The 18082-nt window shown below is 37.2% G+C and overlaps 1 protein-coding gene across 1 annotated transcript in view; it reads left to right on the top strand.

The window, feature by feature from the left end:
- DNAH14 (dynein axonemal heavy chain 14) overlaps window positions 1-18082 on the top strand; it is a 417001-nt gene that overhangs the window by 339057 nt on the left and 59862 nt on the right. Inside the window, exons 66-70 of the mRNA XM_023632738.2 lie at window positions 3526-3666; window positions 5033-5248; window positions 9975-10205; window positions 10477-10598; window positions 12460-12704. Of these exons, the coding sequence (XP_023488506.2) occupies window positions 3526-3666; window positions 5033-5248; window positions 9975-10205; window positions 10477-10598; window positions 12460-12704 (955 nt within the window). The remainder of the gene's footprint in view (window positions 1-3525; window positions 3667-5032; window positions 5249-9974; window positions 10206-10476; window positions 10599-12459; window positions 12705-18082) is intronic.

Raw genomic sequence — 18082 nt, 5'->3', positions numbered from 1 at the left:
AGAGACAAACGAAAACAAAAACATAACATACCAAAACTTATGGCATGTAGCAAAACCAGTGGTCAGAGGGAAATGTATAGATAAATGCCTACATTTAAAAGGAAGAAAGGTCTCAAATCAATAACCTAACTTTAAACTTTAAGGAACTAGAAAAATAAGAGCAATCTAAGCCTAAAACTAGCAGAAGGAAAGAAATAATAAAGATTACTGTGGAGATAAACAAAATGGAGAATCAAAAAACAATAGAGAAAAATCTGTGAAACCAGAAGTTGGTTCTTTGAAAACATCATCAAAATTAGTGAACGTTTAGCCTAGATTCCTAAAGATTCCTCCAAAACACTGTTAGAACTAATAAACAAATCCTGTAAAGTTGCAGGATCCAAATCAATATGTGAAAATCAGTTGCCTTTCTATACACCAACAACAAACTATCAGAAAAAGGAAACAATCTCATTTACAGTTAAATCAAAAAGAATAAAATACCTAGGAATAAATTTAACCAAGGAGATGAAAGACTTGTACTCTGAAAAATATAAGACATTGATTAAAGAAACGGAAGAAGACACAAATAAATGGAAAGGTATTCGTGCTCATGGATTGGGAGAATCAATATTGTTAAAATGTCCATACTGCCCGAAGCAATCTACAGATTGAATGCAATACCTATCAAAATTCCGATAGCATTTTTCACAGAAATAGAACAAACAATCCCAAAATTTGTATGGAACCAAAAAATTTGTTATCTCTTGTCTTCTTGATGATAGCTGTTCTAACAGGTGTGAGGTGATAGCTCATTGTGGTTTTCTTTGATTTGCATTTCCCTGGTCATTAGTGATGTTGAGCATCTTTTCATATACCTGTTGGTCCTTTGTATGTCTTATTTGGAAAAATATCTATTTCGTTCCTCTGCCCATTTTTTAATCAGATAGTTTGGTTTTTGTTGCTAAGTTGTATGAGTTCTTTATATATTTTGGACGTCAACACCGTTTGTTGAAGAGACTATCCTTTCCCCATGGGGTGCTCTTGACTCCCTTGTCAAATATTAGTGACTGTATAGAAGGGGGTTTAATTATGGGCTCTCTATTCTGTTACTTTGGTCTGTATGTCTATTTTATGCCAGTACCATACCGTTTTTATTAGTGTATAGAAATGTAACTGATTTCTGTGTATTGATTTTATATCCTGTAACTTTACTGAAATCGTTGATTAGTTCCAACAGTTTTTTGGTTGAATCTTTGGAATTTTCTGTATACAAAGTCATACCATCTGCAAATACCAACAGTTGTACTTATTGCTTTCCATTTTGATTGCCTTTTATTTCTTTGCCTTGCCTAACTGCTCTAGCTAGGACTTGCAGTAATATATTGAATAAGAGTGGTGAAAGTGTGCACCCTTATCTTGTTCCTGATCTTAGAGGGCAAGCTTGCCATTTTTCACTGTTGACTATGTTAGCTGTGGGTCTGTAGTATATGGCCCTTATTATGTTGAGGTTTGTTCCTTCTAGACCCAGTCTGTTGAGGGGTTTTGTCATGAAAGGATGTTACATTCTGTCAAAAGCTTTTTCTGGATCTATTGTGATGATCATGTGATTTTTATCATTCATTCTGTTAATGTATATAATACATTTATTGATTTGTGTAAGTTGAACCATCCTTGCATCCCAGGGATAAACCCCACTTGGTTATGGTATATAATCCTTTTAATGTGTTCTTGAATTCATTTGCTAATATTTTGTTGAGAATTTTTGCATCTATATTCGTCAGGGATAGTAGACTATAGTTTTACTTTTCAGGTCAGTTATAGATTGAAATTGAAATTATTTATCGTAATTGTTGTTTGAAACATAATCTTCTGTTTCTTCATTTTCCTTGACTCTCTGTGTTGGTTTCTACACGTTTGATAGAAACCTGTTTCCCCCTGTCTTGACAGAGTGGTTTTATGTAGGAGATGCACCTTATCTTTCAGCTCAACCTGAGCTCCTAGTTGTCTCTCAGACTGTTGTGATTGTCCGAGCAGCCTTCTTTGTACTTAGTGGCTCCCAGAGGTTGAGGGTGTGCCAAGACCTGTCAGTGTCCCAAAGACCAGTCAGCACCCAGATGCAGGGTGACTGGAAGCTGGACCCACAGGCAACAACTTTTAAAGTATGCAAAAAGACCTCTCTCAGGGAACAACTGGAGATGGATGTTTCTGTCTGCTGCCTCTGCACTGAGCCCTGAAAGGATAGCCCATTAAGAACTATTTCTTTGTTTGCTACATTCCTGTGGAACTGAAGAACACAAGCCTGGCTGGCCACCAGAGCCAGGTAATCAAGAGATGCTTCCCCTGGGTAGCAGCCACAAAGCCGGAGTACCAACTGTGTGCACAAGCTTCTTCCAGGGGGATTGATGATCTGGAGTGGGCGACAGGGAGAATGCCAAGATGATATCTGCAGGCTCCCCATTCTCCAAGGAGCCTCTTTCAAATAGGCCTCTTTCAGGCAAACACAGGGAGATGGGCATTTCTATCTCCTCTCGCTGCACTGAGCCCTGGGGGGATAGCCAATTAAAAACTGTGTTTGCTCTAGTCTGGTGACTGTCAGCTTGCAGAGCCAGGTGTTTTGGAGGCCCATCCCTCAGGTGGAAGTCTTAAAAGTTGGGACTCTAGATGTAAGGTCCAAACCCTGTGCTCCTGGGGAAGAAGCTGAGAGATGGTAGTTCCCTCCTGTTTGGATCTCGCTGTGCTGAGGGTTGGGTTTTTGGTGAGAGTGTGTCTCAGCCTTTCCTACCCATTTTGACATGAATATTTTCTCCTTCACCCAATGTGAAGGAGCCGCTCAGCTAGTTTCTGAATTTCTTTCAGAGGAAATTGCTCAGTGCGTAGCTGTAGACTTGTCCACAGGAGGAGGGTTGTTCAGGAGCCTACCTTCAAAAACTCCTTAGTTCCTCTGGGCTGGTCAGCGTATCTGGGATGGAAAATTTCTCTTAGAGAAAGAACCTGGATATGATATAAAATTTTCTGTGTGAAAAATAAACCAGAAAATGATGAATCTTCAAATGCTAAGATTGTAAGAAAGCCTATAGAGGAAGCTAGCATTTTAGAAAACAAACTTCAGGGGACAGCCCGGTGGTACAGTGGTTAAGTGTGCACGTTCCACTTTGGCGGCCCAGGGTTCGCCGGCTCAGATCCCTGGTGCAGACATGGCACTGCTTGGCGAGCCATGCTGTGGCAGGCATCCCACATATAAAGTAGATGAAGATGGGCACAGATGTTAGCTCAGGGCCAGCCTTCCTCAGCAAAAAGAGGAGGCTTGAAAGGAGATGTTAGCTCAGGGCTAATCTTCCTCAGAAAACTTCAGTCTCTAAGGAATCATTCATTTTATTACTACAGTGTACATTTTTGTTGGTAATATAATCCATCTTTCCAGGAAGATTTTCCAGGTTGGGAAAGTGAAATGGTTACATACTATATTTATATAAATGACAGAAAAACTCTTGAGGAAAAATAAGAGTAAGATTTTGTCTCCATAACAAATTCACTGTCTTTCAGATTGAAGAACATCTGCTGTATTTGCAGGCAGCCTACAAAGATATTGTTGCTGAAAAAGAACTATTAGCAAATCGAAGAAAGCTGGCCACCAGGCGCTTGCAGTGTGCATCTATTTTACTCACTGCCCTGGAAGATGAGAAGGCATGACTTTCTTTGGTTTTGTATCTCCTTCCTTAATTTCTACTGGGCTTGACACACCCCAAGAGGTTATTTTCACTGAAGGCTATATTATATACTTTCTAAAACTATCTTACTATCCAATTTCTTGCTGAGATCTGTAGACAGTCCTGTTCAGATAAAAACAAAGGAGTAATGGTCAAATAGTCTTAAAACAGAGGTAAGAGACCACAAAGGTCAGAAATTATTTTCTCTTGTTCCTAAGACATCAGCACACTTTTGTCTAATGAGGCCCAAAGTAAACCTGTCAGGGTGTTGTGAGTTTTCCTTTTCCAGCACAGGAACAACCCAAACTGAATGTATAAAACATAGGTGGAGCTGGAAGAGAGGAGATGTCATTAAGAAGGAAAAAGAAAATTTTATTTTGTTCTGTGAATCTTCTGACCTCTTCTATCTCATCTTTTTCTCTGTCTTCTAATTCATCTGCCTTCTCTATACTTGAATCCCTAGAGGGCTGACTAGAATCTTGGTTTAGTCATACCTTAGCTAGCTCAAAGGATGTTACGAAATTCTCAAGATAATTTTAATTTAGTTTAATTGTCTAAATAAATACATATCATGAAGACTCCAATAGGACAAAGAGAAAGAAGTTATGAAATCAGACCAATTAGAGAAAGATGACAGCCTTCAAAATATGATTGATGTCTTTGAGAGCCAAGTATATGTTGAGAGGCAATAGACATCAGCACTATCCCAGATTTGAAGCTTCCAGAAGAGAGGGTTCGTGCTCAGTCAATATGCTTTATTTATTGACCAATCAAGCACATACATAATTGTAGAAGGAGGCCATACAGCCAAGGAATATGGGTTCAGATCTCAGCTACACCCCTCAAAAACTTTGCAAATTTGAGCAAGTTGCTTAAATTCTCTAAAGTTCAACTTCCTCTTTTTAAAATGAAGTCAATGGCTTTTACTTAACAGGATATTGAAAGCATCAAATGAGATTTTCAAAGTAAAGTGTCTGTTAGATATCTAAGGATTCAATAAGTATTGGTCATTGTTATTATTGAATGCCATTAATAATATACTATAATGAATTGATATTTTTTAAATTATCCTTCTTTATTACACAAAGGATTTGAAATGGCTATCTATCAGTCTTAGCAAATATGACACTATTGACAAATCCAAGAATAGGACTCATGTTACCCTCAGAAATCAGTAAGTTTTTTAATATTATCCATTATTAATTTTGATACAACTACAGCAGGAAAAGAATAAAAGTAATAGCAATGATAGCTCCAACTTGGAGAACATTAATATCTAAAATGTCTCATAATAGTATATTTTATATCCAATATCAATAACTCATTTTTATTTTAACATTTAGACTCGATGGCAAGAAGCAATCAATCAAATAGACAGCAAGTTGGAAGGAATTTGGGGTGACATACTTATTTCAGCAGCATGCATTGCCTACAGTGGAGTGTTCACAGCAGAATTTCGCCAGTTGATTGTGAATAAATGGGAGAATCTTTGCACTGAAAACAATATTTCTTTGTCTTCTAACTTTTCTTTAATTGAAGTCATGGCACAAAAACATGAGGTAGTAACATATTTCTGTTATCCAGTTAAGTGACTGTTATTGTTGATTTGGATTTTGGATGTGTGCGCATGTTTTTGGCTTGGATCTTTTCCCAAAATTATTTTGATAAATGAAAATACTGAAGTTTGTTCTAGGCCTTACAATTTTTTTAAATTACGGTTCTAATGACTCAATTAGTTACATCTCCTGTTTCTCATCCTCTGGGCAAAAGTCACAAAATATTCTTTTTTCTCGTTGCAATCCTACTACCCTGTCCTAATAAATCTAGCCACTTTCTCTCTCCAAAACCCCTCTCATTAATAAAGTTGGTGAACTTATTAAACCACAGGTAGTATTCTTAGAAACAGCCAAAAATATAGACCTCACATTTATCAATTTATCAATAAATATTTGTTATCTATCTATGTAAGTTCTATGCTGATGTTGAGAGGATAAAAAAAAAAAAAAAAAACCTTTTTTTTTTTCATTCCCAGAGAGTAATTTTAGATTAGTTCCCCTGCTGATAACTCAACTCAAACTGACCATCAAACCTACCAAGTCTCAGGAGCAAATACTGGCTTTTCATTCTCATAATGCTAATAACCAATTTAAACATAAATATATCAGTGACGACATTCTATGTAAATGGACTAAATGGTCCAGTTAAAAGGTTAAGACTGTGGGGCCAGCCCCGTGGCACAGTGGTTAAGTTCGGCGTGCTCTGCTTCGGTGGCCCAGGTTCACAGGTTTGGATCCCAGGTGCAGACCTACACCACTCATGAGCCATGCTGTGGCAGTGACCCACATACAAAATAGAGGAAGATTGGCACAGATGTTAGCTCAGGGCTAATCTTCCTCAGCAAAATATATATATATAAAAGAAAACATTAAGATTGTAAGACTATGTAAAAATATAAATCAAAGCACAAAACAGAAACCATATGTTATTTAGAAAGAACACATCTAAAATATAAAGAAAGACTGACAGTTAAAAATTGGGAGGAAATTTACCATAGATTACCAAAAAGAGGACAAAATAGACATTAAGGCAAAAAAGGATTACTAGAATTAAATCAGCTTACGTTATAATAAGAATTGGTTTAATTCTCCAAGAATACGTTAACAGTTCTAAATTTGTTTGTACCTAATAACATGATCTCAAATAATATAAAAGCAAACATTAAAGGAACTACAGAAAGAATGGACAAATCTATAATCTTAGTGAGAGATTTTAACACACTTCTTTCTGTAACTCATAGAAAAAGAACACAAAAATCAGTAAGAATAAAGAAGATTTGACTAGTGTGATCAACAAATGAATTTAATGGGCATATATAGGACACTGCAGTCTACATCTGCAGCTTACACATTCTGTGCAAGCACATATAGAACATTGCCAAAATTGGTCATGTAATGGACCACAAATAAAGTTTCAACAAATGTCAAAGGACTTAAATCACATAGTATGTATCTGACCAAAATGCAATTATGCTAGAAGTCAGTATTAAAAGTTTTTTTGAAAATGCTCATATTTCTGGAAATTAGGAAATAGAGTCCTAACCTAACCACAGGTCAAATAAAAAGTCAGAATTGAAAAAAATGAAGCGTTGGTGAAAATTTTTCCTTGGAGATTGGGAACATGACAAAAGGATATCCACTATCTCCACTTGTATTTAACAGTGTAGTGGAGATCCTAGACGGTGCAGTAAGGCAAGACAAAGAAATAAAAGATATTGGGATTGGAAAAGACGAAACAAACAATATAAGTTTTTGCAGGTTATATATTATATACCTAAAAAATACAAGAGAATCTGTAGATATAAGAATTAATAAAAGTTTAGCAAAGTTTCTTGGATTAAAGTCAATATACAAAAACCAATTGTATTTCTCTACACCAGTAACAAACACGGTCCACAATGTTTTTAGATACCATTTATGATAGCATCAAAATGAATCTATCAAAAGCTTGTGTAAAACTTATAGAAATAAAACTATAAAATATTATTGAGATAAATTTTAAGAAACCTAAATAAATGAAGAGTTATGCCATGTTCATGAATTGGAAGACTCAATATTCTGGAGTTGCCAGTTCTTTCCAAATTGCTCTGTAGATCCATTGTAATCCCAGTCAACATTCCAACAGGTAGGGGTGTGTATGTGTGTGTGCATGTGTGACTAACTTGTGCATATGTCTAACTTGACAAGCTGATTCTAAAGGTTATAAGAAAAGGCAAAGAGCCAAAATGTCCAAGACATTGTTGATGAAGAACTAGGTAGAAGGACTTGCTATATCAAATATCAAGATTGACTTTAAAGCCACAATAATTAGTACAATGGTATTGTTTATTCATGTGTGTACCAATGCAAGGCTGAACAACTACACCAATGGAGCAGAAGTGAGAACCAGAAACAGACCCACACATACATGGACAATTGATTTATGACAAAGGGGATACTGCAGTGCACTGAGGAATAGACAGTCTTTTCAATAATAGTGCTGGGTAGTTGCATATCCATTGTAAAGAAAAAGAAGAAATTTGACTATTACTTCACACCATACATAAAAATTCAATTACAGTTGAATAGTGAACCCAAATGTGAAAGGCAAATTAATAAAGCATAATTTAGAAGAATATGTTCATGACCCTAGGTTAAGAAAAGATTTCTTAAGTGGAACTAACCATAAAGGAAAAAGTTGATCAATTGAATTTCATTAAAATTTAGACCTTCTGTTCATCAAGATACCATAGAGAGGATATAAAGATAAGTCAAAGAATAGGAGAGGATATTTGTAATACATATATTCAACAAAAGGCCCTATCCAGAATATGAAAAGAACTACTACAAATCAATAAGCAAAAGACATACATAAAATCTTAAAAGAAAAAAAAGGGGCTGGCCCCGTGGCCGAGTGGTTAAGTTCGCGCGCTCCGCTGCAGGTGGCCCAGTGTTTCGTTGGTTCGAATCCTGGGTGCGGACATGGCACTGCTCATCAAATCACACTGAGGCAGCGTCCCACATACCACAACTAGAAGGACCCACAACGAAGAATATACAACTATGTACTGGGGGGCTTTGGGGAGAAAAAGGGAAAAATAAAAAATCTTTAAAAAAAAAAAAAAAAAGACATACAACCCAGTAAATAAATGGGCAAGAGCCTTGAATAGGCAGTTCACAAAAGAGACTATCTAAATAGCCAATAAACATATGAAAGATGCCTAACTTCATTCATTAGGGGAATGAAAATTAAATCTAAAATAAGAGAACTCATCTGCCAAAATGACCAAAATTTAAAAGACTGACAATATCAAGAGTTAGTAAGGATCTAGGGTAACAGAAACTCTCATAAATTGCTGGTGAGGATATAAAATGCTATAATCATTTTAGGAAACTGATTTTAGCTACAAGTATTAAAAATACACTTACCTTATGACCCAACATTCCACTCCTAGGTTTTTACCCAAAGGAGATGCATACATAAGTTGATCAATAGAATATTAAAAAATGTCCATTGTAGCATTATTCATAATAGCCAAAAACTTGAAACAATTCAAGTGCCCTCAATAGTAAAATGGGTAAATAAATCTAGGTATATTCATAAAGTGGAATCCTCTACAGCAATGAAAATGAATAAATACAGCTGTCAAACAACATGGATGAAGCTACACAGAAAAGAGGATATGCTATAAGATTTCACTTATCTAAAGTTCAAAAATTATCAAAACTAAACTTCAGTGTTTAGGAATACATACTTCAACAAAACGATAAAGAAAAGCATGAAAGTCAGGAGAATGGTTCATTTCTTAAAATAGAAACTCTGATTTGCTATTGGAAGTTTCTCTCTCACCACACCAACCTTTACTCTTTCCTTCTTTGCCTGTATTCAAATGCAGTCTATACTCCAAGCGATGGAAATACTTGTAGTTTTCAGGATTCCTCATAATCTTTCATATTTCCTTTTATGTAGAATTCAAAAGCATGCAATTCTTCAAAGGCCTAAACAAGAAACTTTTTCTTCCCTTTCAAAACTAAAAAGTATCCTTGGCTTCTCCCGGGGAGGCTCCTGCTGTCTTTCAGTGGAAGGTTCCCTGGCATCCTAGACTTTGTCTGATCTGCGGGGGCCTTCTTGGCTTTTTTCTTCCAACGTGCTGAGACTGGCATGAAATCAGAGCAACAGGCAGAGGCCACGTATGGATCAAAAGTGTGTCAGTCTTGGAGTCAGCTTCTCAGTTCAACCCTAGGTCTCCTCTCATTCTGACACTGTGACCATAGGCAAATTCCTAACCTCTTTTAACCTCAATTTCTCCTTCTGAGAAATGAGGGTTGTGATAGTAATTTAACGAGATAATGCATTATGTGCTTGGCAGGTGGTAGGTGTGCAATAAAGTAGCTCCTCTTATATCGATGTAATTTTTTATTATTGCATGTTTCACATATGCATTGGAGTGTAAGATCCTTAGCAACAGTAATTCTATCTTATATTCCTTATCTGTCTCCTATAGCATCTTTGTTGTGATGGGCATTCATTCTTACTGATGAACAGAAAAGTGGAATTTAGTGAATAATTACTCACTTTACCCAAAATTTTGTATCCCAGTTGTTTAAAATTGTTCATTTCCTTCGTTCTTTTAAAGATTATTTGATCTTCTAAAGGCAGTGATCCTGCAGGATTCTTTAGTATCCTGCAGTATATTAAAGATGTGAAGAAGTTTATGAAACAGTGAAAGCACTAATGATTTCATTCCAGATCCGCCAATGGCGTTCTCAGGGGCTGCCTCCCGATCAGTACTCAACAGAGAATGCCATCTTGATCAAGAACAGCCTTCAGTGGCCACTGCTGATTGACCCACATAAGCAAACGCACCACTGGATCCGTCAGATGGAAGGATCTAGGCTGCAGGAGCTCTCCACTGAGGATAGCAATTACATCAAAAAAATTGAAAATGCTATGAAAACAGGAGGGAGTGTTCTCTTGCAGGTATTTGGACAAAATGTCTTAATTCCTAATTCCATGCCACTGACACATGTATTGTATTCACTGAGCATAAAGACTAAGAGCTTTAAATCACAGGTAACTTTGTCAGGGGAATAAATAAATAAATACAGTTTTCCATGTTCAGTTCTCTCAGCTCCATCTTTTACTGGTGTCCAGATATTACCAAGATTTATATTTTTTAAATGCTGTGTCTTTTCAATGGATTTATTTTTTATAAAATGAATTTTTTATTAATGTCTATTGGATTTTTCAGAATCTCCCTGAAACATTAGCTCCAAGTTTAAAGGCAATTTTGAAGAAGGACATCTATCAGAAAAGAGGACAATATTTCATCAGGGTTGATGATTCTGAGATTGAGTACAATTCCAAATTTAGGTAATGTCTCTCAAAGTTAAATTGAGTCAACTGTTTATATTTTTCAAAACAAATAATATTTAAGGCCCTGTATTTCAGTCCTGATAAGCTTCTCCTGGAGAAAAAAGTGAGACTGCATTTCGAATGTTCTCTTCGTTTTTGTGTTTCCAGTCGTACTCATCAGTGTAGGGAGTAGAGAACAGAATCTTATTTATCAAGTCATTCCAAACCAGTCCTTTTCCGACTGTGCCCGATAAAACCTGTGGGCTCCAGGAGGAGTCTTCAGAAGCTGCGAGGAGGGGCAACAAGCAGGAAGCCTGGCCCTACTTGATCCAGAGGAGCTCCATTTGATCTGTTTGCCTAACATTTTACTTGAGCAGAAAAAGCTTCTGCTTCTTTAAGAAACAAAATCTGTATTTGATATCTAGAGTGCAAAGATAGAGCTTTTACCTAGGTAGATAAAAACATTGTATCCGTGTTCCAAGCAGTAATGGGCCTCCGGGAATCCGATTCCCACCAGCCAACTTCACAGGGCACCGTGACACAGTCAAATTTAATGACCTCAAAAATATAATTCCCAAGAGAATGAGACATTTGCATTGTCGGTCATGTGCACTCTCTCCTTCGGTTCACAATCAGGAGATTGCTAGCTGAGCGGGTAATCAGCAAGGGGAATTCGAAGATGATTTTAATGGTCTGTAGCCTGGTGCGTTTAACTTCTTTACAGGGACTGACAGACTGACTCCTTAGCGAGTGGTCCTCACACATAAATCTGTCGGTCAGTGAGTCCTTTTCCCTGGGCACGGCTGCCAAATTTTTACTCCTTACAATTCTCTCTTCCAGTCTCCTTCCTTCTGTTAATAAAACATTTTCAAAAGTATGTTCCTCAGAACAACATGTCTAGGGATTTAATAGGTGTCACTCAAAAAAGGGATCCTGTATGTTTTTAAAGCACTGAGTTAAACAAAGTTAAACAGGACTCTTTGCTACCAGGACTTAAAACTCCTTTATTTAACAAACCCTCTCCAGAAAATAGCGTTGTACAGAATACACTTTGGAAAACACCCTGTTAACCCATTCTTTCTTTCTCATGGAATTAAGCAACAACTCTAGAGAAATTAATGAAGTAACATTTTTCCGAATTGACAACCTGGTGACCATGTTTGAACTGTGTGTTTGGGGAGGTGGTGGAGGAAAGGGTTTTGGAGGGCAGACTGGCGACAGAGCCCCACCCTGTCATTTTTTGGCCATATGATATAGGCAACTTATCTAACCTCGCTAAGCCTCAATTTCACCCTCTATGAAGTAGAACGAGGACTTGTCCCTGCTTTATTGGGTTGCTGTGAAGACTGAAACAAGATTCAGAATCTGACCCCCCCGACCACTCCCTCTGGTAATAACCTGCTCCACACCACCATCATCTCTCACATTTTAACCAGTCTCTCAGCTTCCTTCTTTCCACCTCCTCCTCCTGCACAGGCTATTCTCAGAATAGCAGCTAGAGTGGTCCTGTTTTAAAGAAGATCATGGCTCTCCTCCACTCAAATTCCTCCATTGGTGTCTTACTCAGGATAAAACCATAGTCTTTACAATGATCTAATGACAGGTCAAAACTCCTACTATTTAGCATTTTTCTTTAGTCTGACCTTATGCTTAGATGATATATAGTATAGACATAATTTATGGTTGTGCTTTTTAAAGTCATAAACAGCAAATGTATTCACATAGTGTAAATTGAGAGCCTACTTTGTGTACAAGGCTGAATAATACTAAAAATTAACTTTACTTCCAGGAGAACTATTTTTTGCATTATTAAATAAATTAGCTTCATTTTTTCCCTCTGTACATCCTTTGAATAACTGGTGCCTTTCTCATGTTTTAGGTTATACGTATCTACAGAAATAGACAACCCTCATTTTCTTCCGTCAGTTTATAACTTTGTTACTATGATCAACTTCACGGTAACTTTCCAAAGTTTGCAAGATCAACTCTTATCTACTGTATTAACTCATGAAATTCCTCATTTAGAAAATCAACGTTTCCAATTATTGGAGAGTATTTCCCTTGATGCTATGACTCTTGGAGAACTGGAGGAAAAAACATTAAATTTACTGCAGAACGCACAAGGTAAGTTAAAATACTTCGTGATATTAGGAGACCTTTGCATACTTTTGTGAAGGACAGAATAGAAGTTAGAAGGACTGTTGACTCAAGTAACCAATAATCAATCAAAAGATTAAAAATGGGGCGAATTTAGTATGTGAGCCAGTCTGAGGACTATAGCTTGGAAGCACTATCCAGGGGAGAAAGCCGTCTGGAGAAGCGAAGGGTAGAGCATGGGTATATGCCATTTCAGAACATACATCAAACATGACAGGAATACTCCTCTTTTACTACAGTCACAAGATGTTTTGCTGCATCCACAGCAGGTCAATCTGACCCTGGATTCTGGGAAAGAATGCTTATCGTCAAAGAAATGTCGATATGGAGAGAGGTGACATCCCTATCTTTAAAGGCAACATTCTTTGCTTTGGCATACTGTTTAATGTTTAAAGCAGGTATACAGTGCATGCTTGACAGGCCGCAAGTCAGGCCATTCTGGAAAAACAAGTTGAGGCCAAATCAGTTTTAAACCAAAAAGGCTTCCTCATATACTTCAGTATATTAACTTTTCTTATTAGTTTTATTGCTTTTTATTTACTCCCATCAGGACCATATTCTGAATTGTTACCAAAAATACTAGATCTTCATTTCCACCAGATAACTGATCACCCACCCCATTTCTATAATGAAAACATTGTGAATTTTGATGTTCCTCAGTTCCTATCTCTGCTTTAGCTCTTTAAGTCGTAGGATACTTGCCACCATATAATCAGTATAAGTTGTAAGAAAAATTTTATAGAAGACTGGTTAGTTCCCTCTTCACTCTATACTTCAGGTATCTGACATCTGTTATATGTATCAAGTTAGAGTATAGAGACCAAAGATTCAGTTTTCCCCAAGTATTAATAACTAAAGTATAAAAAGACACAATCCAGTGACATATATATCCTGTATAATCCTATAATCCTATAATCTTTAAATTTAAACAATATAATTTCAAACAACTAAATATAAAGCGTGATAAATTCCTGGGGCACACTGATAAATCTGCTCCTAAAAGGGGTTCTGAATACCCAGTTTCAACAGAGGAGGAGGGTGTTGCCTCCAGGCTGACAGTAATGCAAGACCAGCTCAATTCGGACACTATCCACCCCGAGATAACATCAGATTCCACAGGTTAAGACTTCAGTCCTACAAGACTGCTCTCTCCCCCTACTTCAACCACCAATCCAAAGCACAGGTTGTTACCAGTGCTTCTGACAGATAGGCTACAGATTGGCAGTTCCAGCAACCCTCTCCTTGAGTTTGATTAATCTGCTAGAACGGCTCACAGAACTCAGGAAATCCATCTACTCACTAGATTACCATCTTATTGTACAAGGATATAATTCAGGAACACACAGATGGAATAGATGTTTTTTGTTTTTGCTGAGGAAGATTAGCCCTGAGTTAACATCTGTGCCAGTCTCCTCTATTTTGTATGTGGGTCGCCGCCAGAGCATGGCCACTGATGAGTGGTGTAGGTCCGTACCCAGGAACCGAACCACAGCCACCAAAGCGGAGAGCACTGCACTTAACCACTAGTCCTCAGGGCTGGCCCCGAGAATATAATATTTTTAAGGAAAGAGAGAGAAAGTTTTGAAAGAGTATGAAGTAGCCACTTCCCAGGAGTAATAGTGACTAAAAAAAAAATCTTTTTAATCTTGAGCATTCTTATTAATACCCTACAATTTGGAGAGAAGCTGTTGTGAACCAAATTGTGTCCCCTCAAAATGTTGAAGCCTTGGCCCCCAGCGTGACTCTATTTGGAGAGAGGGCATTTTAAAGAAGTAATCAAGGTTATATGAGGTTGCAAGGGTGGTGGGCCATAATCCAAAAGGTTAGCGTCCTTTTAAGAAGGAGAAGAGACACCAGGGATGCCTGCACACAGAGAAGGCTATATGAGGACACACAGGGAGGAGCTGGCCAGCTGCAAGCTAAGGAGAAAGGTATCACCAGAAAGCAGTCCTGCTGACGCCTTGATCTTGGACAGCCAGTCTTCAGAGTTGTGAGAAAATAAATTTTTGTTGTTTAAGCCACCCAGTTATATCTTAGTAACTCTGGTAAAAGAATAAATAAAATAATTCAAGTCAGGATTCAAAGAGGTATTTGCACTGCCATATTCATTGCAGCATTATTCACAATAGCCAAGAGGTAGAAACAGCCTAAACATTTATCAGTGGGTGAATTGACAAAATATGCTATGTACATACAATGGAATAATATTCAGCCATAAAAAAGAAAGAAATCCTGTCATATATATATAACGTGGATGAACCTTGAGGACATTATGCTAAGTGAAATAAGCCTGTCTCAGAAGGACAAATACTGTGTAATTCCGCATGTATGAGGTATCTAAAGTACTCAGAATCATTGAAATAAAAAGTAGAATGGTTGTTGCCTGGGGCTGACAGGAGCAGGAAATGGGGAGTTGTTATTGAATAAGATCTCAGTCATGCAAGATGAAAAACTTCTAGAGATCTGCCCTACAACATTGTGCTTAGAGTTAGCTATGCTCTATTACACACTAAAAAATTTAAGAATGTAGATCTCATGTTATGATTTTTTTTACCACAATAAAAAAAAGCTAAAATGAACATGCCTGAAATATCTATTCTTTACAAATGAGTCTATCTATAGGAGAAATTTCTAGCTGTGGAATTGACAGGTCAGCGAGTATTAGCATTATTAAATTTTCATAGCTACTGCACAAACTGCCTTCTAAAGAGGCTGTACATCATTTAATTTTTTGTCTTTGCCAATTTGATAGTTGAAAACGGTAACCAGTTGTTTTAACTTGCATTTTTTAAATGAGTGCAATCATTTATACTTATGAGTCATTTGTAAGAGTGCTGTTTGTATATATCCTTTGTCCATTTTTTATTAGACTTTTCTTTTTATTTGGAATAACTCTTTATTCAATAAATAAATCATTCCTGTTTTATATATTGAATAAATTTTTAAAAAAGAAATAGTGATATAAAGGAAATTTACATCCCTGAAAGAGACCCAAAAAATGAAACGGAAAGTGTATTAAAAGATAAAAGAAAAGTTTCTTGAACTGAAGGAAGATCTGGATTTGCAGATTGACAAGGTATGTAACAGGACAGATACAGATCAATCAACACTAAGGTTTATCACAGTTATGTTGTTGAACTTCTAGAATAACAAAATTCTTCAGGCATTTGACAGAACATGAGATTGGCTATGAGAAGTTTAAATAAAATCCAGACAAACAAAAGTGAGCCAACCATATTACACACAACTAATTATTTTCAAGTGTGAAGGCAAAGGCAATCATATTCAAACATGAAAGAACCCAGGGAATTAATTTTTTTTAAAAACTACTTGATAACGAAATCTCACCAAATAAGCAATCATTCGAAAAGTAGAAGTCTGAGTGCAATCACCTAATATTTCATGCAGAGAAGTTAATCCATGCTACTCAAAATTAAAATGTGTACCTTCATTTAAAAAAATAAAGATTTAATTCTTTAATTGCTTTCATAATCTTTTCTCATATCCTTAGAATGATGTTTTAGGAATTATTATCTGTTAACATCAAGAAACATTTATCTGAGATTCAGCAATCCTATAGATTGTTTTTCTTTTTATTAATTCCAGTAATGATAAATTTACGTCATTAAAACATAGCCTTTGTAGTAGGATGCATTTCTCATAAAAAGTTCTATCCATTTACCAGTCCATCTACCCACCCTTCTGTCTGCACGTATGTGTAGAAAGATACTCGAAATGATGTTTACCGTGTGTCGACCCTGGTCCTTTCTCAGGGAAGGGGCGCGTGAGGCCCAGTGCTATGCAGTTGGCAGTGCCTCCACAGCCTCGGTCCACGCTCACCCTCTTCTTCTGGCCGCCACCTATAGGCGCCACCAAGAGGCCTGACCACCTAGTGGAGGGCAATTCCTGAAGGCCATCCGGAACCAGAACTGTGTTGACAGTGCTGCCTTGGACCTCCTGGGAGCAAGGACAGGACTGCCAGTTATTAAAGTGCAGTGATGAATCTAAGCTTTGCCCACATTATGGCTGCGAACCCTCCCGCCAAAAGAATGTGGCTCCCACCGCTTGGTGTCCACCTTTACACTGACATTCCTTTCCCGACAGCGCTGCAACTAACACACTTTGCTCTGAGACCTGTGGCCAAAGGAAGAATGGCTGTGATGAGGAGTTCAATTGTCGCCTCTCTAAGACCTGTGCAGACAGGCAGAAAACACTAGTTCAGCAGGTTCCTAACCTTTGACAAGAAACTAGTGTTTTTTAGCATGAAGCTGCCTTGGTTTTGTGAAACGATTATTTTAAGATCTTACAAGACTTTACATTTTGTGATTAAAACCTCAAACTAAAATAAATTTTGAAGTGGGTAAAGTAGTGAGGAGGGCGTGCCTTTCTTCTCAGACATCTTCCTGAGTGTTGCTCTCTCAGTATACCGTTGTCTTGACCTCCAGAAAGAGATGTGTATTAAGAGGAGAATTTTTTTTTAAAGGAAAGTCTGTAACTCAATTTTTGCAACTATATTTATTAAAAAAAAAGAACTCAAATTTGAAAGTTTATTATATCTTATGTTAGAAATATGGGCAAATCCTCACTTAGATATTTTTTTACTATGAAATTTTAAACACATGTTTATGCCTGAAAGGATCTGACTATTCCTTTTCTATTTTAGTTACACCTAATGAGTGGTTTCTTTGTAACACATGACTAAGCTCTGCTTCCATTAATGACAAGACTAGTTACACCGACAGGGTTCCCTTATCTGTTTCTCTTGTGAGATTGGGATCATCAGTTGGTAACTTCTTAAGGAGCAAAACCAGGACATTTAGGTATTATGTAATGTACATAGAAGGTGACACAATTGATCTAACAAGATTCAGAAGCACAGCCTCCCCCATTTTATGAACCAGTATATGCCAAGTGTCATATTTTGCTAAAACCTTTGCCTAAATTGGACAAAAGATAGATTTAATGAGACAAAAGAAAAGTTATTTGCAATACACACATCAGTGCACTATATGCAGTTCTTGTGCCTTTGATGTTTATTCCCTACCACTTGTTCCTCACATTAGAGTCAGGAATATTTTTAAAAGACTGTAACCTTTTACTCACAGTAGTTTTAATAAAAATTGTCCCTGGGGGCAGCCCAGTGGCACAGCGGTTAAGTTCGCACATTCTGCTTCAGCCGCCAAGGGTTAATCGGTGCAGACCTATGCACAGCTTGTCAAGCCATGCTGTGGTAGGTGTCCCACATATAAAGTAGAGGGAGATGAGCACAAGTGTTAGCTCAGGGCCAGTTTTCCTCAGCAAAAAAGAGGAGGATTGGCAGCAGATGTTAGCTCGGGGCTAATCGT

This window comes from Equus caballus, chromosome 30, assembly GCF_041296265.1.
Source record: "Equus caballus isolate H_3958 breed thoroughbred chromosome 30, TB-T2T, whole genome shotgun sequence".
In the NCBI taxonomy this organism is placed as follows: domain Eukaryota; kingdom Metazoa; phylum Chordata; class Mammalia; order Perissodactyla; family Equidae; genus Equus; species Equus caballus.
The sequence above is the reverse complement of the archived record's forward strand: the minus strand, read 5'-3'. Positions and strand labels throughout refer to the sequence as shown.